The 26,300-nt window shown below is 30.6% G+C and overlaps 1 protein-coding gene across 1 annotated transcript in view; it reads left to right on the plus strand.

Annotated features, from left to right (window-relative positions):
• Positions 1-23,362, plus strand: part of LOC148278446 (uncharacterized) — a 224,739-nt gene extending 201,377 nt beyond the window's left edge. The window contains exons 4-8 of the mRNA XM_088231389.1: positions 13,617-13,748; positions 18,830-19,017; positions 20,229-20,372; positions 20,920-21,044; positions 22,336-23,362. Of these exons, the coding sequence (XP_088087515.1) occupies positions 13,617-13,748; positions 18,830-19,017; positions 20,229-20,372; positions 20,920-21,044; positions 22,336-22,427 (681 nt within the window). The 3' untranslated portion in view covers positions 22,428-23,362. The remainder of the gene's footprint in view (positions 1-13,616; positions 13,749-18,829; positions 19,018-20,228; positions 20,373-20,919; positions 21,045-22,335) is intronic.
• The last annotated feature ends 2,938 nt before the right edge of the window (positions 23,363-26,300 follow it).

A 26,300-nucleotide genomic window follows, 5' to 3' on the forward strand; every position in this document is an offset into this window, starting at 1 on the left:
AAAAGGTATAAAAAAAAACACAAATAACATTTAAATAGTATTAAAAATTACTTATACAAGCAAAAACGGTAAAATATTAAAAGATATATGTTCAAGATGCGCATTCTCTGGATAAACTAACATTATTTATTCAAAGTACTTCTGGAAAAAATAATTCTTCAATTCGCACGTCCTGTTTCTATATTTTGAAATAGGTACTTTAAATTTTTGTGGCAATTTATTAAATTCCTTGAAACCTATGTATTGTAAAGATCTAGTACCAAACTTCGTAGACTTCACAGATCCAATATATATATATTGTTTTTTGATCGAGTACTGTACCGATGGATGTCTCCAATGAAAGCTGGCTTTATGTTACTGTGCATTGAGTCGAGAGTAGTATTAATGATAGTGTCAGTTATCTCGAAATAGGAAAGCATGCTAAAAGGCATGATTTTTGTTTCAAAATAAATGTTCATGTTTATTATTGATTATTGTTTATAATGTGAATAAAATAAATTGATTGAACCAACTGATATGCGACATCCCATCGGTGATAGGTAATAAAGAACTCACACGAGAGGTAGTATCATACATGATCAATATAGTGCAGGCAATTGGTAAAATAAACCAAAGTAGGGAACAAAATGCCGAACACTCCTCTAGTGGAACGGAAGGCCTGTTGACTGCTGCCAACAGGCCGGCTTCTCCTGAAGAGTTTTAAGTGGTTTCCTCTCCACGTGAGCAAATGCTGAGAAGTTCCTGATTAGCCCACATTAATATATCCCTCCTGATCCCAATAGTTTAGATAAATTTTAAGATATTTAATAGCAGAAAAATCCACTTTTTGAAATATAAACCTTGTATATTATAAGCAAGGTAAATAATAAAGCAACTCCCACATATATAAAAATAAAAAAAAACCAACTGATATGAGAAGTAAAAAAAATTCAAGCATTTTCGGGCGTTGCCTAGTAAGTAATAGTAAATAATACCATTCAGCCAGATAAATTTCACCCACACCAATAAAGGTTTCAGCTCTTTAAATAAAATAAAAATCCAGCTGATGGAAGAGTTGAGGAAATGTGGATGTTAAAACATAGAAAAAATGATGAATGCTATTTATGTTAACTATTATACTTCCATATTTAATTTTTAAAATGTTTTCTCTCTATGTCGCAATAAATTTCAATCTTGATAACTCCCAATCGGGAGGAATCCACCCATGTCTATAAACATTTGTAAATACTAACAATATTTCAGATAATCCATTTTTCTATCAATCAAAAGAATTACTGTAAAATCTTTTCTCTCGTTAATCGTCAATTTTGTTTAGATTTTTATCTTATTTTTGACTAAAAAATAATTTGTGGTAATCAAACAAATCAAATCTGCGTAAATCAGGTGCGAACGTGCGGAACACGAAATCATAGTCCCATCATTAAATTACGCAACTATACAATAGATTTCAGAAAGTGAAATAATATTTTTTACAAAAAAATATCACATTGAATCGATGGCAATCGCTACTCTATTCACTTTGAAATACTTCGTTAAGGTACTTAGAAAAAAAACAGTTTTAAAATATGTCATGATATTTACTTTTATAATATTTTTTCTATGTCCGAGGGGACGAAGAATATAGTCCTGGGTAAACAATATAATCTGAACCCCGGACAGGTGCTTTTGACTCGATGGCTACCCTCTTTTAAAAATCCTAAAAAAAGGAAATCGGCGTACCATGCTTGAGGTCTTGGGTTCGATTCCTGGCGGGGTGTATATGAAATATCGGTTTTAAAAATCGTTCTAAACTGCAAAATTAAATTGTTTTAAGACCTGAAGTGTAAGATTGATAAATTTACCTTCTATGTAAAATAAAATATCGAGATCCACGGCATTTGGAGTAACAATGCAGTGCTCTATGCATTAATGGGTATGGATTCGAAAATGACAAAGGTATTTACACCGATGCTTTTTTTGAATTTTAATTGATAGGGCTCTACAAATAATGCCACGCCTATGTGGGATTTTTGGTTTTTATCAATAAATAAAGTTATATACACTCGAAATTTGTAATTAAAAATGTAACAAATGAAGTCCAAAAAAATGTAAATAAATAAAAAAACAAATAAAATAAAGCCATTATGACAAAACTCACCATTTTAGTGCTTAGTTGTTGAATTCGCAGTTTGTTAGTATTGAACCCAACTGTAAATATTTCAAATTTAATTTGAAACATTATTTTAAGATATGCCTCTTGTAACGAAAGGATGCACATTGCACATGTTACCGATTTTAAAATAACACGCGTTACGGAAGCTCACGTCGTTAATAACTGAAGTATTCTACACCTATACAAATTTGAATGAATTCGATTACTAATTTAATATTGAAGTTCACGAAGCGATTAAATCAGTTTAATCTACATAAATCCAGAATCTAGACTTATTACGCGGAAAAACAAATGTTTAAAATATCAATAAACAACTGGTTTTAATGAATTAAAAGTTAATACATTCGATTTTGAGCAGCTTACCGTATAAACACTAGATTTATGTTTATATTTGTATTTAAAATGTTAACGTTTTCGTTTGACTATGCATGGTATATGTGTACACAAAATACATGCTCATATTCTGCAGAAATGCCGCATTTGTGATCCGTATACCAGATGCATAAACATAATTGTATTTTGGTGTGCCCTGGTACGGTGTCTTACGAGTTGAATGCAATGTAATATAGATGGCAGAGTTCTCGTCACGTTCATGGCATTTACTGGACCCTTATCATTCTCACGTGTCCCTTGAATTTCTCTTAGCTCTTAACCGCCAAGGGGAACATTAATATTCCTTTCTTTTTTTTTCAATCTCGCTCAATTTTGAACATGTCTACAGAGTTAACGACCTATGCAGACTTTTACGTTTTTTTAATCAACCACAACTTGTCGATACGCTTGGTCAAACTTAAATAAACGAATTAAAAACACTAATAACTCGGTCGCTATCGGAGCTAACTTATTAAAACAAAAACAAAAAAATACAATCGGGCAATATAACGTTTAAGAACTTATCCTTTTTATCGGCAATTTATCGTTGCATAAACAACAAAAAACACCTGAAATCTATCTCTAGTCCCCGTCAGGTGGATAATTGGATTCAATCAAAAACAGTATCTTTTTCAGTTCTTCATAATCATATCATAAAAGCGGCAAAAAGGAAAACAATGGCGAAACTGTAGAGAAGAATTATGAAATTGCAGTTCCGAATTCGCAGTACCCAAGTAAAATACGAGATTTAACAAAACGAAGACAACAAAACGACTTTTCTAAATTACCTTAAATGCAATAATATCAACAGTTCGTTTACACGAAACTAATTTCATCACGTTTTGCCTATTTACTTTCTTCTGTCATATAACTTGGGACTCCCAGATATTTATAATAGGAGTTTGTACGTGCTTGCGTATTGCGATAATATCATTTAATATTCGTCTGAGTCAACGAGATAACTCTCCGCTGACAGCAACAGCTATAAACATTTTATTTAACAAAAATCACAGAGGATAATTAAATTTAAACCGTCAGAAATAATTATAAATTAATTTAACGAAGTGTAACTAGTGAAATTAAAAGAGCTAAGTAACGGAAATACTGTAACATTTATTGTTGATAGTAATTAAGATTTGCCGCTTAAAACTATTTTATTATTTGAATCCAGTTGACCTTCTTAATTAATATCAAGTCATCAGCAGTATAGAGTATAAAGTATAAGTACAATATATTAACAGGACTAAAAAAAGACAGACAATTGACATAAACAATTCATAATACATAACAAACATAGAATAGATTGAAAATGTTCAACGAAATAGTTTTAAATTCCTAGATTATAAAAACAATAAAACGCTTTGCACTTACAGTCAATCTGCTAAACAAAATTGTTTTTTTACCCTTGAAAATAGACGCACTATATCTGAATTATGCTATTTATATAAATTATTAAATAATAAAGTAGGTTATTTTAACCTACTCTCCAAAATAAATCTTAATATCCTCTTTTGCGTGACAAGAAATAAGTATTTATTCCACCTGCCAATCTGTAGCACTAACTATGCACAACACTCCTCTATCGTTTTTGCTCTAACTATAATGCTTTTTTCATTTATTGATATATTTAACACGCCCCTTAATTTATTCAAAAATAAATAAAGACGCATTCTTTCTGGCTGCGATACGATCCCACTTGCTATTTAATGATGCGCACACTTACACACACCTGAACAATTAATCCCACACAAATACACACACACACACCTCTACACTTACTCTCGTACAAATACAAATAAACACACCCTTTTGTTGTACCAAAATTTTATATGTATAATTTTTATTTAGAAACTTCGCTGGTCTGTCTTTAAATTGTATGTTTTTTATGTTGTTGTATCATTGCCGACTGTTTGTTTCTGTAAAATAAATAAATGTGAATAATTTTATTAGAAAAGGCATTGTCGAGTTTTTTTTCAAAATCAAAAACTTTGTTCCAAATACAGACAAAATTCTAATGTTTGAAGTCTATGTCAAAACTTAAATATGTCATATGCAACTACTATGGGGATCAAAAAATCAAAATGACATAAATAGACTACAAAGACAGCAAAACAAAAAAATAATGTTTGTTTTATATTTGACCTCCTTTATCTAACAGCGACTAAAGAACTATTTAAACTAACTAAACAATTAAATGTAACTAAACACTTTCAACTGAAATCCTTTAAAAGTTTTCATAAAAGTTTTTGCATCATAATTTTATGTTATGTTTGTTCAGTTTTTTGTATTTACGTTTCTTCGTATAACTATTGTAATTGGCTTAGGCCGTACATATAATAAATAAAATAAAATAAAATAAATTAGACACCGAGGTAATTATACAGGAAGAATTAATATTTCAAAAAAATTATAGTAAACATGGACACAATACGAATAACATAACAATATCATATAAAACATTCTAAAAAGAGACAAGGACAGTCGAGACTAATACGACTGAAATGATACAATAAACTACCAGACAAAACTAAAGAACCTTTACAAAACACGCTAAAAATATTGTCATTAAAAATAGAATATAAATTTAATGTAATCCGTAAGGGTTTAAAAATAAATTTCAAATAAAAAAAATTAAGAAAAAAAATTGGATCTTGTTAACTCTAACAAGAAAACACATTGTTTTTTTATTACTTTACTACTTCATATTTAAGTAAACAAAACCTTTTTTTTCATTCCAATTCGCATTATTATGACGATTCCGTTTTCATTTTTACTAGTAACATCAAAGTGCGCACCCTTTCCGCTCAATTCGAAACTTGTGGATTTTTATCAAATTATGTTATTTGTAAATTATGACAGACGGGTAAGTACTCTGGAATTTTAAAATAATTCATAATCATCATGTCATCATTTCGTTATACATTTCAGAACGGTTTCAGTGTGAAATTCATTATTATGTACTGTAAATCCGAGAAAACGCTTTAAAAAAAAAAAATCTGGCGGCACGAAATTTCTTAAGTACTCACATAATTGTCATAAAAAGGAAATTTAACAAATCGTGAATACCGTTAAAAATCAAACATTTATTACGGATTTTAACGATTCTAAAAATATAATTATCAACGAATAAAAAACACGTTTTCATTAATAATTTTTATTTATTTAAAAATAAATAAAGTATTCAATTCATCATCATTCCATTACTACATCTAATGGTGCATTGGGTGCATTGGTACAAAAACGGCAGCGTATCTTGATCATTTTAGTTATATCAAGGTAAAGTGCTCAGTCTTACACTTCAGGTACCAGTCCAGGAACTATGAAATATTCTAGTGTGAAAACACCCTATTAAAATTAACAAATCACAACAGGGATGGAGAATACCTTTAATAAGGGAATATGGAAGTCAAGGCATTTACAGGGCTTATGACCTGTCATTAACTGGTTTAAGTGGCCACTTTACACACTGTGTAACATTTAAAAATAAATAAATAAAAAATCAACCATATCGGGAATCGAACCTGAGACCTCTTGCATGGTAAGCAAACGCGCTGATCGCTACACCACGAGGCCGACTATTTAATGATTATCGTAAACACTTGGTCATTTAAACCTGTGCCATTCATTGCGAAATAGTTAATTTTTAATTAAAACCATTCTTACCAATTATTACATGCTTTACTTTTTACCTTGTGTAAGAAAGCATTTTCCACTTAAAATTTCTTACAAAAGAACTCTCTGAAAATGTTTTTAAATGTCACTACCCTTTTCTTAGACGTTTAAAATGATTTTTAGTCTCTCCCCCAACTCTTTTGTGTCATTTATTTACTGTTCCCGCTACAACCCCCCTAAACACCGCTAAAACACCCATTTAAATAAATATTTCATTTCAACCATGCCGGGAATCGAACCCAATACCTCTTGCACGATAGGAAAACGCGCTGACCATTGCACTGCGAGGCCGACAAATTACAAATGAATTAATTACATTTTTAATTTTATTTTTAAGAACAAGAATGTAATTAATTTGGTAATGTATCCAAAATAAAACAAGTTTATTTGATTATAATTCTACTTTGTTTTTTATGAAATATACAAAGGGTATATTGTGACGCGTTTCGTCTTGTTAGGACATTTTCAAACAAACTAATTTAAATATTTACAAAGTTTCCTTACCTACTTCCACTATCTATTAAAGCCATTAGTGATGAGAAAATGTTTAAAAAGGCTATAAAAAAATGGATAGTGGAGCTAGGTAGAAGTAAAATGGATTGTCTCATTCGCCCATGCCAATGCTGAATCAACTGCTCCACAACTGTATAGCTTATGTTAGGTTTTTGTTGTTTTTATTGTGTGTTTTGTAATATAAATAATATAGATGTACATAAATACCTTGTTTTTAAAACTGTCTGAATATTCGTTAATTATGATTTTTCTTTAAGTGAGTCTTCTTTGTTTATTCTCAAATGTAATTTAAAAAAACTAAATTCTTAAGTGTCTTCGGCACGGGAAACCCCAGTGAGGTCAATTTATTTTTTTTATTAATTATAGTTTGTAAGGAAAAATATGAATAAATAAATAAATACTAAAAATAATATTCCTCTAATATACTTAGTATACCCTAATTGAATTTTAATTACTCTACTTATTTTGGCTTGTATAGAAATCCACAAACATAAAATAGCAATTATTTTTAGTATATAAGGAAACTTTGTAAATATTTAAGTAAGTTTGTTTGAAAATGTCCTAACAAGACGAAACGCGTCACAAAATACCCTTGGTATATTTTATAAAAAATAAAGTAGAATTGTAATCAAATAAACTTGTTTTATTTTGGATACATTACCAAATTAAATATAGAATTCTACCAATTGTCTGCATACACAATAAATAAGAATGTAATTATTGGGTTTGAAAACGGGTATATAAACAAAACAGCTTGTGATCGGCGTCACACCACTTTGACGACACACGTCAAGCCCACAGAGTGTGCTACTAACAATCATTGCGTTTAAGTATGGCGCGGTAACGTAGTGTATGCCGTTTGCTCCATAGGCCGCGAAAAGATTAATTTTTAAAAATATGCGTGTTTTAAACCGCTGCAGGAAATTTATCCGACGTCGTCGAAAAAAATACCATTACCACAGTATTTTTTTGGCATTGATTTCGTGTACGAGAGTACATATATCGTTAGGTTAGATTAGATTAGGTTATCGGATCCGATATCTCTGATATTAAGTTTTTAGCATGGACAATCGAGTTTAAATCATTAGGTTATATTTTACTCCCAGTAATAAGTGTTAAAGACACTGAAGTGATTGCACTTTATCAAGAACATTTAATCAATTCTACTTATGCTTACTAATAAGGTAGCTGTACTTTCCACGAAGCCTTAAATGGAAGAAGGAAAAAAGCGTTCTGTAAGAAATGCCATCATGATTTAGTAATTACATTTACCAACCACCACTTACTTAACCCCTTGATCCCATAACAAATATTTAGTAGAGTTTTTGAACTTTTTCTTTTGGAATAATATTATTTATAATATCTTTAAAGCGCGTTTGGCAACCACATACGAGATCCATGGTTTGATTTCCGTCAAGGTGGCCAGAAAATATTAATTCAAAACTGGCAACTGAAGCGCATTACGGATTGTTTTACCCCAATATGGCGTATCGTCGGTGGAAATATAAAATGCTGTAATGGGACAAACGTAAATTGTTCAAAAGACTAAATAAAATTTGAAAGGATTTTTTATTTCGTTGATATATTATATTACAATGTACTAAATACACTAGAGCAAACATTCCAAAACAATTAAATTTATCTCATTTGAATATTTAAAAAAAAAAACATAAAATATGTTTACTAAGTTCATAAAATTGTTTTAATTTTCTCTTCCCTTTTTCTTCTGAAGAATTTACATCGTCATTCCCCTTTTCTCACCTAATGGTGTATAAGGCACAGTAGTTAAATACCAATCGCAGTACACCTCGATCATTTTTTGCTACACGAGGGTAAGATGATTAGTCTTTCGCTTCTGATGCCAGTACAAGAACAATAAAATATTGTAGATTTAAAAACATATATATATATATTTCATGTCAACCATGCCGGGAATCAAATCCGACCCCTCTTGCATAATAGGTGAATTTGCAGATCACTACGCCACGAGAACGACTGTTATTTTTATAAATCAGTCAAATACTACAGTAAATATATTACAGAAGAGATGAAGTAAGTTTTATTGAAGAGAATATAGAAGTCTAGGCGTTTACAGGGCTTACGACTTACGATCTGTCATTGGCTGGTTTAAGTGGCCAATTTACACACTGCGTAGCATTTATATTCCTTCAATTTTTCCATCTGTGTTATCATGAAAAGTAATGACAAATGTGTCAGAGATGTATTATACAGGATGTTCTTTAAACTCTGTAATTCCAACTATTTTTAAAAAACGCGAAACGTGTAGATACAGAAAATTTTATTATGATACTCTATCTAAAGAAGTAACAAAATCGGTTCAGTTTTAAGGTGCGGAAAACGGGACAACAAAACGTCGATTTTGTCTATTCTAACAAATAGGTATAACATGCAGTTGTCTTTTTCGCACAGTGCCGGGAGGCATCTGCAAGACAGAGACAGGAAAACCATGTTCAAATACATATTAATCAAAATTCTCTGTCCTCACAATTTACGTAATCCGAAACACAAAAATAATAATGTATTTATGCATATCTAATTTAGACTAAATACTACTATTTATATCAAATTCTGTTCATAATCTATATACAAGTGTGTACTCAAATCCAGCAATAGCAAAGCATTGCCGGGTTTAGCTAGTTTATTTATAAAGACTTAACTATCTAGAGACGGTTAACGAGTATATAGTGAGGGTTGAATACTTTATTGTTCTTTTGGTAAAACTTATTTGAAGGGCATTTGAGTAGTAAACTATTATTGTTGTAATATCATTGGTAATTTCTGTGTTAAGAAATATTGTGATACTGTCATGTGAGGTATGTTTGGCAGGTTCTATGTATACAGGGTGTTCATTAAACCCTGTCGCATCCAAAACCACGATGATCAGTATGAGCAAGAAGACATATTGGCATATTAAAACATTTTTTTAGAACGAATAAAATTTATCAAAATAAAATATCAAAAAAAGCAAATGGTTGCTTACATCTGCAGGGGAGAAACGAGGATGGGAGGAGGAGGGGGGAGTGATACTGCGCCGCGCTCCCCTCACTTCTCTCCTGCAGAAGTAAGCAACCATTTGTTTTTTTTTTATATTTTATTTTTAAAAATGTCTTAGTTCTAAATATTTTTTTAATATGCCAATATGTCTTCTTGCCCATACTGATCATTGTGGTTTCGGATGAGACAGAGTTTAAAGAACATCCTGTATAATACATCTCTGACATATTTGTCATTACTTTTCATGATAACACAGATGGAAAAATTGAAGGAATATAAATGCTACGCAGTGTGTAAATTGGCCACTTAAACCAGCCAATGACAGATCGTAAGTCGTAAGCCCTGTAAACGCCTAGACTTCTATATTCTCTTCAATAAAACTTACTTCATCTCTTCTGTAATATATTTACTGTAGTATTTGACTGATTTATAAAAATAACAGTCGTTCTCGTGGCGTAGTGATCTGCAAATTCACCTACTATGCAAGAGGGGTCGGATTTGATTCCCGGCATGGTTGACATGAAATATATATATATATGTTTTTAAATCTACAATATTTTATTGTTCTTGTACTGGCATCAGAAGCGAAAGACTAATCATCTTACCCTCGTGTAGCAAAAAATGATCGAGGTGTACTGCGATTGGTATTTAACTACTGTGCCTTATACACCATTAAGTGAGAAAAGGGGAATGACGATGTAAATTCTTCAGAAGAAAAAGGGAAGAGAAAATTAAAACAATTTTATGAACTTAGTAAACATATTATATGTTTTTTTTTTTAAATATTCAAATGAGATAAATTTAATTGTTTTGGAATGTTTGCTCTAGTGTATTTAGTACATTGTAATATAATATATCAACGAAATAAAAAATCCTTTCAAATTTTATTTAGTCTTTTGAACAATTGACGTTTGTCCCATTACAGCATTTTATATTTCCACCGACGATACGCCATATTGGGGTAAAACAATCCGTAATGCGCTTCAGTTGCCAGTTTTGAATTAATATTTTCTGGCCACCTTGACGGAAATCAAACCATGGATCTCGTATGTGGTTGCCAAACGCGCTTACCAACAAACCACGAGTCTGCCAAACTGGCGAAAATATACTGAATAAATCATTATTCCTGTTTTGTTTTATGTTTCAATATACGCAGTCTTTTAACATAATTTTAATATTATTCATGCAATTTAAAACATAACCTTTCAACACGTCTCGTTTTCCGTTAATTGATTTGTGAAACATTAATCAATGAATTATTTATTAGCAGTTAATTGGTTAAAAATATAAATCTTATTCACGACACATTTAATGCGAGTATCTTTTTCAAATTTCCACACGCTGTCAGCTTGAAAGTAACGTCGTTAATCCTATTTATAATATTTTTTGATATGTCTGAATCCATATTAGGTTATTTTGAAATAATTAGAGTTTGCTGTTTTTATTGCTCTTAAATTAGTAAACTTATAATCGTCAACTTTGATTCAGTGATGATTGTGATTACTCTAAAACACCAACTATCCGGATTAATTAGTGGCAGACGTTATCCAGATTTGAAGGCAGATCGAACAAACACAATACACATTTTATGTGAATGTGATGCTTTACATCATAAAAGGAGCCTCATCCTCGGAGAAGCACTGGTTAAACCTGAGGATGTTAAAGAGCTCGCCCCCTACCTAATAGTCCGACACTTTACGGATCTGGGCTTGGAGGGGGAGATTTAGCAAAATGTAAACGCTCGCCTTCCACACAGTAGCCAGGCTCTTTATGGACCGGGGCTTGGACGGCGAGAACTATTCACGGGGACCCGTCACAATAGAACTTCGAATAAGAATATTCGGATTTGCAGAAATCCAGATTATTGGATTAAAGATTAAATTAAGGTGATGTTTTGAAAGAAAGCGCAAAGTTCACTCTAGTATACCGTTTTTAATTGCTTTTGATATAAAACAGGGAAATGAAATCACATAAAAAACATGCTTAACTCATTTTTTGGCAAAGTTGGATTTATTAGATACATATGACCTAATTTTTTTCTTATGAACTTAAAACACGAGAAAAAGAGTATTCAGTAAGGACTTCTTTACCATGTTTTTAAATAATTTACTGCATTATCACAATAGATTTATTTACTATTAAGCGTGTTGTCCAGGTGTTTAATTAAATTTTTGTTTTTATAATTATTGTTATTTGAAATATTCTTTAATGATATGCATGTTCCCACTTTCCATTACGTTGTATTCCAACTCAACACAGGGCTCTGGGCCCCATTGAGTTAGGGATAGGTTTTTTTTTGGTTACGTGTATTTTTCTATGAATTAACAATAAAAATAAAATAACCGTCACTAACTTAGATCAAAACAAAAAAATATTTTGGTTTGCGATTTTAAAGCCTTTCTAACAATCAAATACGAAAAAATTTTTTTTTACGAAGATTAGCGTTAAACGTGTGATTTTTTTAGATTTTTATGTGGGTTGATTAAATATGTAGGTTATACGTGGAAACCTCTTTTTGATTCAGTGTCTATACTAATAAAATATTAATAGTTATTATATTATGTTATATTATGTTGATTATTCTGAAGTTATAATTATATTACGTTTTTAAAATGTATTTTGCTTTAAGCGGAAAAAACACATGATGCATCAGCGATTAATTTAAAATCTATTAAAATAGTATTATTTGAGATCTTGTGATATTTTTAATATTGCTAAGGTTAAATGGTAAATTCAATCACGAATACTATAAGGAACGAATTAAAATCAAATCAAACATGCATGAAATTCAATTCGAATAATTAAGCTAAATCTTAATGTCAAACTGTAAAAAGTGAAGTCTTATCGTAGTGATGAGATTGAACTAATTAGGACGTTTAGTTAATAAGTTAGACTCAAGAATCGTTAGTATGAAACATTTATATTTATCCTGTCAAAGTGATTTATGTTAAATATTGCAAAAACACTGAGTAAGCGATAAGTAAGACTGAATAATATCTTCCTTAGAATCAGATTTGATTCTGAAATCTCGTGAAATGTAAACACGTTTGTCTACGGGGAGCGGCGTGAAGATCCGATCTCTAAATACGCATGACCATGAAAAAGTCCAAAGCAGCTTTGTCCATTTATTTGAGTCTGTTCACTAGAGTTGAGTACAACTCAGATAATTCTCTGGAGAAGGCTCTGTTGCATTGAACAAAAGCGTTCCACATTTTTGGTTTGTTTTGATTTTCGTTTTTAGTTTAACAACAAACCTGTAATGGGCTGGGCGGTAGGCAATTGTTTTGCTGTAATCTGTACCTAAGTTCGTGGTCAATAATCGTAGAATGTTTTTTTTCCGTATGGGTGACTCTATCAGCTTATTACTCTAAAGAGGTAAGACCTCGTCATTGAGAGGATACGCATCACTTGATTTGTTTCTCCAAAGTGACCGAATCTTTTAAGGTTATCATACTCCGTATCTTTCAATATTTTAAACCGCTAAGCGGGTCTCATTTTTTGAAGCAGGTTTTTATATTTGAGGGTATTAGAAGCAAACTAAAAAATCTCCATTAAAGAAGTTACTGAGATATTGCCGTAAAACTTTGAAAAGAGAATTGTGAGATTTCTAATTATGCTTCAACAACTCAATTCCTCAAGTTCCTGTCTACAAAAATTTGGAAAAACTCAAAACATTGTCAATATAATTAAGTGTAATAATTGACAATCGTCTTTCATGTATGTCTGTTACCGGATAAGAGTCCGTCGTTTTAACTCGGATCGGACGTCGCGTCGGCGCGTCGTCGACATCGACAAACGCGTTTAGGCTTAAGTTACAATCCGATTACTTTTAAGACGACGCGCAACGATACATATTTATGCATGATTTATTTGATTGTCTTTATTGTTACAGGGTTATTCTTGTATCGACCTGCTGAACGCTGGAATGCGGGACTCGGGAGTCTACTACCTGCAGATTCGGGGGACCACTTACTGGTTTCTCAAGGTGTTCTGTGAACAAGACACAGCCGAAGGAGGTTGGACCGTAAGTATCCACTTGTTCTAATTACCGCGGAATTTTTGTGATTTTCCACAATAACCACTCCTTATTATGATTCTCTCCACCAAAATGACGATAACATCGAGACACGGGTTATAATGAGCCAGATTTAATGTTCGCGTTGTTTCCTCGGTAATATAATTATACATTTACGCATTTAATTTCTGTGGGAAACTCTCACATCTGTATTCAATTAACAATCAACGGAAGAAAAACTGAAGATTTGAAAAACAATAGATGAACATCATTTTTATCTGATATTCATACAAACCCAGTTCACACTTTTTTAAGTAGTAATATTAAGCAAAGGTTATACAGAATAACAAAAAAATATTAATTGCCTGCATGACAAACACATTCGCATTTTGTAAAAATCTACGTCATTCCTTGATATCGCATTAGGCTTTGCAAATGACATGATATCCACAACTGTAGTTAGATTTGTGATGTTTTTTGTAAATATTTCTTGATACAACTTCATAGTTAATGATTTAGATAAAATTATCAATAAAACTTCTCGGTTTAGTTATACTATTATTTTATTTTTGACCAACGAGCGCTTTCGTCTAAGAAGGCATCTTTAGGACCGGTAAATTGTTTACAACATTTTGAACTTCAATAATATTCAACAATAACCACTCTTTAAAGCAGCCAATAACATGTCATAAGCCCTGTAAATGCCTAGACTTCCATATTCCCTTCGCAAAAATGTTTTCCCTCTCTGCTGAAATAAATTTAAATATTCTATAATATTTGTTACAAGGTTTAGGTATAAGAAGATCATATAGGTATTTTATTAAGGGACAGACAAAATAAATATTATTACAACTGGTTTGCGAAAACTGTTATTTTTCGGAAAGTTTTAGATGGGAATTAGGATTAAGTTTTAGTAATTTTTATAATTCTTTTTATTCAAAAGGTAAGAAAAGAATACACGGAAGAAGTAGCAGAGTGAAAAATACGCTTTTTAGTTAATTAATTTTGCACAATACCTTGATTTTATGATTGGGAAGTTTACATATATTTTTAAGGAACACACATAAATATTATATTTAAAACTAAGCAAAGAAGTTTTATTGATAATTTTATGTGAATCATTCTTTATTGGATTCATTTAATTTATTTCAACTTTGATAGTTTGTTCATAAGCCAAACCTTTTATTTGCTTTCTAAGTAATGCTCTTACAGTGCACATTAAGCTAGGTAAGCTAGCAATTCTGTACTTTCTCTTTAACATAATTCAACATATTCGGAGAAACAAGATCGAGTCGATAAACGGTTAACAGCCGTGTTTATTCCCTTTTGTGTCGAGTATTTCAAATGTCGAAATTAATAAAGTGGTTGAAAATAAAATAGATTTCATCTCTGGCAGCAGCTGTATGACGAAAAAGTTTTAATGATCTATTTAGTAGATATTGATAAGAATTAAAGTGATAATTAGAAAGCTCGCGAGCGGGTGTTATGATCAGTATTCAGTATCGATGTTCATCGGCTAATTTTTTCACATCTAATGTGAGTAGTTTAGGATCTGTTCGCATATTATAATCTCTGATAAACGCTGTCAACTGTCATTCACAAATCGAATGGAGGTATGTATATAATTAATATAATACACATAATTCCGGTTCCGATGAAATACGTTAGCTTCTCACAATCTAGCCTCTAGTCTAATCTAAATTCTATAAAAAATAATAAATTTAAGATTTATTACATGTTTATTTATCATATTTATATCTATATACAAATAAGGGTGGGCATATTGCCCTTAGGCAATTTCTTCCTACCCGAACCGTTTAGTTTGAGAAAATAAGAAGTAAATGGACGTATTATTGGTTAATACAGACTTATGATTTTTTACAAAATTTGAAATAAAAAGAAACTAAATATCTACAGTATACCATGAAGAGAAAAGACGGGGTAGGTAGGAAATAAACAGGAGAAAGGAAAAACTCAAATATTTAGATACTGACATTTCAATTTTAATCTTTTTTTTTTTTTTTTTGTAAATCTTAATTAGCATGAAAACAATACATAAAATCAAAAATAGAACGAACAGAAAAAAAAGTCTGGATTATGTGTTTGGCAAGTACACAAAATAATATAAAAATTAACAAAAATATATAAAAAATAATAAATCAATTTCAAAAATTGAGAAAATATAACACTTAAACAAATACAAATATATTAACTCAGATACATAATATAAACATACATTTTATTTTCAATATACAGTTAATGTTAATAATGTAAGAAAACTTTTCTTTAATTTATCGTTAATATTTTTGTAATTTATTTTTTCCCGTAGATTTTGTGGCGGATTATTGAAAAGCTTCCTTCCTTTATAAGAGTAGTTGACGTAGAAGTTTTAACAACAACAACAACAAACCATCACGCCGTTTCCCCGTAGGGGTAGGCAGAGAGGATAGAACGCCATAACACTCTATCTTGGCATATAGACCTCGCTTCCTCTACATTCATACATCTTCTCATGCACGCACGCCGATTATTCCTACTTTTGACATGTCCATCTTCAAGTATTTGATGGACTTGATCGTGCCGTGTCTTTCTCGGTCTTCTTCGTTTTCTGCATCCATCAACATTTGCATCGTAGATCCTTTTAGCCGTTCTTTCGCTGTCCATTCGCTCTACATGTCCAAACCAACGCAGCGCCCCTTTCTTGATTCTGTCATCTTTTGTTTTTATTCTCGTCTTAATAAAAAATTAACATCTCTTACATTAGTGGGTAGATTATTCCACAATCGAGCAGCTGCTTCAGTGCTGTGCTGTGATAGAGGTTGGAAGAGGTCTCATAGAAAAACAAGTGAAGTGGGATTATTCAAAACATTGTTATCACAACAATAATGTCCTAAGCCCTACAATAGGGAAATATCACATACTATGAATACCGATAAAAATACATGAAATGGATTTAGACTAATTAACTGTAGTTTTACTAGAAAAACGCAACATGTTTGGCCTTGGCAGTTGAGATGTCAACATTTGTGACAATGTTCTTAACAAATTTGAATGGGCAGGAACAAGTAAACAGGAATCGTGATAAATACATAATATTTCAAATATCTGCCTTCTAATAATATACAAAATGATAAATCAAACCGCTCATACACGCGTTTGTGTAATATTCATGTAAAAAAGTGAATTTGATCAGGAATGTTGCGTCTCATAAAACGAAATAATACGGACCAAAATGGACACCAAGTCATTGGAACAAAAGGCATAATAGTACTACACACGTGCGTTTCCAGAAACTATCTACCAGCCAGCGGGCCACATGGCGACGATATCTACCTACTGTCTACAAAAGCTTCTCTTCGGACATCTATCTCCCTTTGTTAACCATGGAGTTGAAACAGTGTTTGATTTATTTAGTTTTTTATTGCTCACTTCTTGGCATGAACACTTGACCAATTTACTACTATACTCTATTTTTTATAAATTTATTGATATTGTTTTAACTTTGCTAGAATTCCTCTCGTCCATGCGCTTTGTAGCTGCACGATGATTGGTTATCTAGCTTTCATATATCAACTTTAAAATACCTAAATTTTGTAAACGGGGTCTAGAATTCCAATCGTCTATGCGCTTAGTAGCTGCAAGGCGTGTTGTAATCTTACTCCTTTTTATTATTCATATTTTTTATTTTTTTTTATACACTAAATTTATTTGTCAATTTTTAAAATGTGTAAATGGGGGCTAAATTTCTAACTGTCTATGCGCTCTGTAGCTGCAAGACGTCCTGTAATCTAGCTCCTATCTGTTATAATTTTTGATTGATCTTAATTGTAAACGAGGAACTAGAATCCCAACCGTCCATACGCTCTGTAGCTGCAAGACGTACTGGGATATTTATTAATTTTACAGCGCCCTTGAGGTTATTTTCACAAAAATGGCGCTTTATAAATTATCCAACTTATATATATATATATATATGTGACGTATTAGGGGCCTGGCCAATAGAATGTCCATTTTTGCGGGAATTCAAAATTACAAATTTAAAAAAAAAATTGCCACTAATAATTATCAATTTTTTTTTTTTACTGGAAAGTATTTCATAGACCTTTATTACTTTAAAAATGTTTTTAAAAAGTTATCTTTTTCTATTATTTTCCCATTTAAAATCTCTATTTCGATTTCTATCAAGATATCAATCTATCAAACAGTTTTCTGAACCAGTAACCCAATCTCGGGCTGTTACAATAACAAGAAGTTATGTCATACTCACATTATTTTCGAATTGCTCACGATTTTGCAAGATGATTTTTTGCCGGTTTTTACATCGTAATATTCTTAAGACAACGTGACAAAACTATAAATAAACTGGTTTGAACTGAGTGCGACCCCGAGTCTCGATTAACCTACATCTGGAATCATCATCTGAAAGTTCAATAAATCAAACTGATTATAATTGTAAAACGTAGAATTGCAACCATCTGAAAAATGGCGGGAAAAAGGATGTTTGAACGTACTTTTAGGTACTTTGAAAGTAAAACAAATGGTTGCAGATTTAAGATAAGATTTCAAAAGAGATAAAGACAACATTATTTTAAATACCTATGTCCAAATATTTGTAAATAACATTTCTGTACGTCATAGGTATAGAACTGAAATACGCTGCATTTGTAAACAAAATGCTGCGTATTTTAATCATTTGTTACATGAAGGTAAAATGATATGACTTACGCTTTATCTGCCAGTCCAGGAACAATGAAACATTGCAGTTCAAAAACCCTCTTAGAAAAACGAGGCAAGCTCATCCCCAATCGATTTCCTGAGTCAGGACCTAAGAGTAGCCATCGATTCAAAAACACTCGTCCAAGGTTCTGTTTCTATTTCACACACAACACTCTATTCTTCACATCACTGTAATTGGACCTCCTGGCTTGTTGTTGTGTCAAATAAATATATAAAAATTATGTATTTTATCACTAAAACATATTTTTAAATTATGTTTTGGTATATACGAGTACATATTATATATTACCTATGTGTGTTTTTACGGTATTTTCGTGTTTATTTTTGTACTAACTTGAATATTATTTTTTCAGGTCATTCAGCGCAGAGACGACGTTGGCCTTCCATCAGAAAACTTCAATCGGGATTGGGCAGACTACAAGAATGGATTTGGGGATCCCGCCAAGGAGTTTTGGCTTGGAAATGAGAACATCTACATGTTGACCAATAATGAAGACTACATGCTTCGCGTTGAGCTGGAGGACTTTGAAGGAAACAAAAGGTACGGAATTCATAAAAACTTATTCATACTACTTATAAATCAAACTAATTAAACCTCCTGTGATTTTTAGAAAGTAAGAAAGTTCGCGACATCGTAGAATAAAGATAAAAAATAAGTAGTCCCATACTGATTATGTTTACATAAAGAAATATTTTTTTTTGTAATTTATTATCTTTCTTGCTGGGAGCGCCTGTATCGGGTCAGAAATAATTTAAATTTAGATTTCTTTCTTTCTAATTTAAACGATTGGTCGTTTGTTTTTATTTGATTTATAAATGGGTTCAACACTAGATATTCCTTGGGGGAAGAAGGTGAAGTCGGAAACTCCTCGATGATTTTTTAATTATTCGAATTGGTTGTTCAATATAAATAAAAAAAATTGCCTACGTTTGTTCTTTCTATATTGATATGCTATGTGTTCTTTTTTATTATATTTGTACTCCCTATATCTATTATTGAAGAAATATGTCATTAAATCAACCTCAACACAAGACAATAAATTTTTGTAACCATTTTCAGTTTGGAGTAAATAACTGTATTGGAAAATATGAATCAAGTTGTGTAAAGCGAGAAACAAAATTCGGACCTCTGAACTCTAATCCGCAAAACTATCAAAGGACCAGAATCCATTAATAATATAGTTATTTTTAAAAAACGTATTTTTTTACCAAATACCTAGTTAACTTTTCAATTACTCATTTAAAATAAGGGCAAAAATCTACGATAGGGAAATATCATATACTGCTCATACTGATAAAAATATGTGAAATGGAATTAGAATAATTAATTATGTTTTCAAAATCAAAATGAATATTTTGAAGCAATGTTTTCATACATATTTGTTGAAATAAAATTGTTAAAAAAAGGTTCCTGACGATGGTCTTTTTAAATTTCAACAGCCAAAAATAAAGTTTAAAATTTAACCGAATTATAACGTATTAGGGGCGTGGCCAATGAAATGAACCGTTTTCACGGAAATTCAAAAATACTTTTCATGCCACTAATAAGTACATTTTTTATGTTTTTTGTAAGACAGTATTTCATAGACTCTTATTAATTTAAAAATGAAAAAAATTGTGATGTTTCCTTTTTGTAATATCAACAATTTCTATAATTGAACCAAGGGCAGGGTCCTTCCAAAACTTGTACTCTAGCGAATTTCCCGTATGGGTTCTGTTGTATCTCTGTAATTAAATAATTTCGAATTCCAGATACGCACAGTACTCGCATTTCAAGATATATTCTGAAAGCGAATATTACAAACTTGAAATTGATGGATACGAAGGTAATGCAGGAGATTCGCTCAATGATCCATGGTATGGTTCCAACAACAGTCCATTCTCTACATATAACAGGTTTGTTTTAGCCCTAACGAGATAATAAAAATACATATCATCACTTTACTTACTAACTCATTCATCCAAGTTTACTTGTTACGCATGAAACTTTAACCCTACCGGTATTTGTTTGTGCGATATTGCGTTTTTGTATTTGCTATAAAAAATAAATACTAGCTGAAAAATGTGCGACTGAAATAATTTTTAATTTAATGTAAAAATGATGTTTATATTTTCTAATAACTTTTTTCAAAACAAAACTATGTACTGAAAATTTATTCAACTTGCATATAAATGTATGTAACCTAATTTGAAGTCCTTTTTTGCAATTGAAATACTTTATAAATATGTATGTTTAATTGGTTGAAATATTTTTACTGTTATACCTGGCATTAAATGGTTTGAAATTATTACGTATTGCCCATTTCATTGCTTGCTTTATTAATTATGATTACTATTGCATTCTTCTCCAGATAACTGGTTCATTTATTGCGTGTTGTATGCGAACTGTAATTTATTTGATTGGATTTGTAGAACAATAAGTGATAATGTTATATTTTCTCAGAGATAATGACAGATCTTCATTGAATTGTGCGTCAATGCTGAAAGGTGGCTGGTGGTGGAAATCATGTGGAAGAGGACTCAACGGTCTTTATCTTCACGACCCTCAAGATCTTACTGCCAGACAAGGTAAAGTATATATTCCCTTCAAATTAATTTTGGGTCGTTTGCCCAACCTCCGATGAAAACGGGTGGAAAATATAATAAATTAATGTTCATTATTTTAATACGCACGTGGTATCAATTAAACTTTACACGAAAAAAACAAAAATCTTATTTGGCATCTCAATAAAAAGTAAACTTTGTAATTTGATCAATAAATATATATAAGGTTTCACCCAAATCCATCAACCGGATATTCTAATAGACTAAAGTCCGTTTTTAAAAGATCAAAAAACAGAAGAAAAAAGACGAATCAGATTCCAACGCCTTTAAAAGTGTCATGGCGGCTTTTGTTATGATTTTAACATAGTATTTTAGTATTTGTATGCACCGCGCTCTGAATCCAAGTAAAGCGTTGTTTCAAAATCAGAACGATTTCTAAATTTAAGTATTTCCAGAAAAGACTTTTAACAAGTTTGTTAACAACATGATCATATTTTGACAGATTTCTTGTTTAGTTTTTAAAAATGTATCGAGAGTTATCATCATTTGAAATATATTCCCAAAAATTGATCAGTAAAAATTTCGAGTAAATAAATAAAGATTCCTAGTTAGTTGATAATAGCCATTTTCGGATTGTGTAAAATACAGAAAAATGGGAATAAATAACAATACTTAGATATGAAAGTTGTAAAAAGAAGTCCATTCAACCTAGCCTTAATGTTATATTACTGTATCTAATTTATTAACATCTCCTTTATCATTTATTACACCTCAGAAAAAAAACATTAAAATCATTTTATCTTGATTTGATTCCAATTTATAAAAAGAAAGAAATACCTACAAATTACTTTCTAACGCAGACATATTAGTAGAGTCTAAACGACTTATAATTATTTTTATAGGTTACGATTTTCCCCACGAGACTTGTGAGAATGTACTCCTACAGTGTGAATGTTATTTTCAATGAAAGTTACTTATTTGTTATACTCCTCATAAGACACTGCTGACAGACGGGAGACCGATCGATGATGTAAAGTAATACTATGTATATAAAAAGTGAATATATGAACAAGTCTGTATTCAGTCGGTATACAAATCATTTATAGAGCAAAGTTACCGTTTTTCAGTCGACATTTTATTCGAAGCGTGAACTTTCGTGATAGTGATTACCCGATAACCTCTGAACCCCTGATAACGTGGTGTCTTTTCAACACTGGTGTAAAATAAACAGATATTTTAAGCGATCAATTTGTTTTTTGGCATAATGTAATAACTAAAACTACTAATAAAACAAATCAATACTTGATTTTTTCAGGAATCGTCTGGTTTAGATGGAGAGGCTGGGATTACACGTTAAAAAAAGCATCCATGATGATAAAACCAAAAGGACCACAAACGAACACTTAATTACTAGCAATAATTATAAAATCATCCATTATTTACATTTACGTCATGACAGAATTCATTTTCATCTAGTTATAGCGAATAATAATTTATTTTTCTATCAATCAACCGAACTCGTATTTCATTCCAGATGTGATTATAATAATGGTAGTGAAATGTTTTGTTTCACATAACATTTACGTTTTAAAATTGGTGAGACTGTTGAGTTGTATGATAATATGTTAATTTCATAATCCTTTTGTAGGTTCCTTATGTAAAATTATTCCAACATGAGCAATAATTGTTGTGACGTTTATTTAAAACAAAATGTAATATATTGCTTTATAGATTATTTATTTATGAATTAAGCATAGACCGAAGTATAAAGGATGTGAAGTAAGATAAATAATAAAAATGTTTTTCTAAAGACTTACAATGTTCGTTACAAGGTAAACAAAAAATAATTTATGCTTATATTTTGCAGTTTGTGTTTTCCATTGAATATTTTCATAATTGAACCATTATTAAAAAGTATGTTTTATACGGTATGTATGTTTTTTGAGTTTTCATCAATTCAGTACATAAAACAGAAATGGCAACTGTGTTATATTAGTAAACGATGATTTAAAGATGTATGTAACATCCATATCATCGTTTTCCCACTGAAAAGTGTAATATATCTGTGGTTTTCCCCATTAATACAATCTAAAACATTCAAATTTTACTCTAAAAATATGAATACATCACACCAAGCACATTGCAAAATTCGTAGATTTTCTGTGTCAACAGTGCATTGTAAACAATAAACGCTGCAGTAAGTGCCTTTTTGATTTTTTTACCTATTTTGTGAAATAAATCACAGTAAATATGAATACTTATATAATATTATTAAATTGATTGAGTCTACGTGAATTAAAACAATCAAACCGCTTACAATATATTTACATTGGTTTTCGAAATTAGAAATAATACAATGTGCCTTATAATTTAAAGTATTGTATACCAGGCACATAAAAAGTACTTTTGCGTTGCAAAATAACATATGAGGCTTTGGGCACAAAAGCGATTATGTTATATTTTCGTTTTTTTTTGCACAAGATACAACGAAACAAAGTTATAATTGTTAATTAAGTTCATAAGCTGTAATTTGTAACTTGTATGTATTACTGAAGCTCTTAAAAACTATTATTGTTATAAAAAACTAATATTATTGAATTGATTAAATTAATTTGATGCAATTTCATTCTATTACTTTTTAAAATTATTATTTAAAGAACGTCTTCTTATTAAAAAAAATTAATTTAAGTGACACAAAAAAAAGGATTTTTTAAAAATGTATTTCATTGCATTGTAAAACAAAGTATTTTATTAAGTATTATTATTTAAGAACATTGTAAATAAATATTTCTAACAATATTGTCATTTATCATCTGCTGTTAATTGGCGAATATACTCATTTGCCTGATTATAACCTGAACCTTTATTTTTCACAAAATTAATAATTATAAGAATACGCTGTACAATATAACGCTATAATGTCATATCAAATAATATTGCAGTTCATTTGGATTATAAATGTGGTTTACCTGCGTAAAAAAAAATGTTATTCAAGTTAACCTCATGAATGATTTTTTTTTTTTAATTAATGCCCAATTAAAATATTCCCCTGTTAACGGAATCATATAAAAAATACGAAAAATTTGCACGATGTAAATGATACACAAAGAATTTTTTCTATTTGAAAATTTTAAAACAGTGCACTGGTCTGAATTTTTTTTTTCGAGGCCTGACACCATTCCTGCTAATTCTTTTGTAAAATGACTTCCTAATTCCTAATATAACCCTCGCTTTTCCCTATCACCCCCCGTTTTCAGGAGAGTTCCCCGCCCTATTTTTGTCACTTTTCATAGTAATTTTGCGTCCATGAATTTGATTTGGAAGGGTGAAAGGGTTTATTTAAGCTGTAAATTCAAAATTCATATTTTAGAACTTTCACCTATCTAGCCCCTCAGAAGAAATGTAAAGGCTAAAAATATCCTTTGTTTTTTATCCAAATTGTCGAAAAGTGATAAAATAGGTGGCTCTACCAAAAACGGTGAGTGATGGGGGAAAACATACTTATATTCAGATTCAGGACATCGTTTTACATAAAACAGAATTACAGAATGGTGTCAGGGTCGATTTCCATGCGAACCAGTGTAATTAATGTACATGATAATAATTAACTGAACACATCAACGAAAAAAACCTAATTGCAGTTTGTAAAAGCAATAATAAATGAAATACCCATGCTAAAATATCTATAAATCAATATACATATTTTTACCTATTTAAGACCGTTAGATAAAGATAAATAAAACTCAACCGTTATAAAAATATGGAAATGTTATAATAATAAACAACACATCTATTTTTAGAACTTATAATATTTTATTTAAGAAAAGTTGTTACGGTATACTGTACACATAGAATTAAGAATAGTCCAGAAGGAGCGTAGAATCACATTTGAATACATCGAACTGTGTCCAAAAAACCCCCCACTTTGCCCCACTTTTATCACGCGCATGCGCGAAGTCGCCGCGTAATGTTGCCAAATGGGAAAAATATAATTACCACACTAAGGTAAAAAAAGCAATTTGATAATTTCTCTAAAATTTTATTGTGCACGCGGAAACATTGATTGACACAACAGAGTAGATAAGTAAAGTGGCATTTGACAATAGTAATTTAATTAATGAACTTTGAACTTAAAATATAAAACAAATTTTATTTTACATAAAACGGATATTTTTATATCATGGTAAATAATATTTGATGTTTTAAAGATAATGTCGGTCAAATGTCCACCACGGCGTTGTTTAATCCAAAAGGTCCAATTTTCATTAGTTTTCTCATTAAATGAGCAAAGTAGCGAAACAAATTAACTACCCTGGCAACACTAACAAAATATCCATTTTGTTTTCATTAACAATCTGGCAGATGGAAAAATAATTAAATTTTTAAGTTATGAATGCAAATGTGCTACTTACACGTGCATTTGCTACTTACACATGAAATGTGATCCCATCCTGTTTCTTTTTTAACCCAGCAGTATTTCCACACTTGAAAACGACACAACACGGCATAGTTGAATTCGAATCGGGAGTTGCGTACTGGGCGATGTCTACAAAGAAACTAATGGGTAAAAACGTAAAACACTCCTTTAAGAGTAGTTTAGTCGCCTTTTGTTTGATGCGCGTATGCGGTCTCTGGACTATTCTGAATTCTATGAATGCACATGTATTTATTCCTTTTAAATGCTATTATGTAAACCTGAAATTAACTTACACCTGTAAACCTTGTTATTTAACTATTTGTTTTACTTTATGGCCGATTGAGAGCAATGACAAATCACATGATAAAAATAATTAATGCGTGGAACTCTCGTTTCATAAAATTAATTATGTACCCCAAATTATAATTATTATTTATTAATAAAAAAAAACAACTAAAGAAAGGTAGGAAGTATTATAAAATAATATATTAATATAAATTATTTGAACATTTATTAGTGGTGTTAAGAGAGTATTTACATACACACTTATTTTTAAAGTATTTTTTATTTTGTTTTCTCTATCAAATACCTTACAAGTACTACAAAACTATTGTTTAAAGGAACACTTGTTAGTTGTAAAATGAATTTATGATTTCGTAAATTATTTTAATATTAAAAATTGATCAATCAAAAACTGAATTTGTGTAGAGTTTATTCCATAAATTTATTTTTGTTTCTCGATGCATTCTATTGAATGTATTAAATCAGATTATTATATCGTTTAATGTTTAAGACCATAAAATGTTTTTGTATATGTATATACATGATGAGTAATTTAATGTTTGTATAAAGTTTAAATATAT

Source organism: Micrasema longulum, unplaced genomic scaffold (assembly GCF_059751315.1).
Source record: "Micrasema longulum isolate JH-2025_06_02 unplaced genomic scaffold, ASM5975131v1 h1tg000880l, whole genome shotgun sequence".
Taxonomy (NCBI): domain Eukaryota; kingdom Metazoa; phylum Arthropoda; class Insecta; order Trichoptera; family Brachycentridae; genus Micrasema; species Micrasema longulum.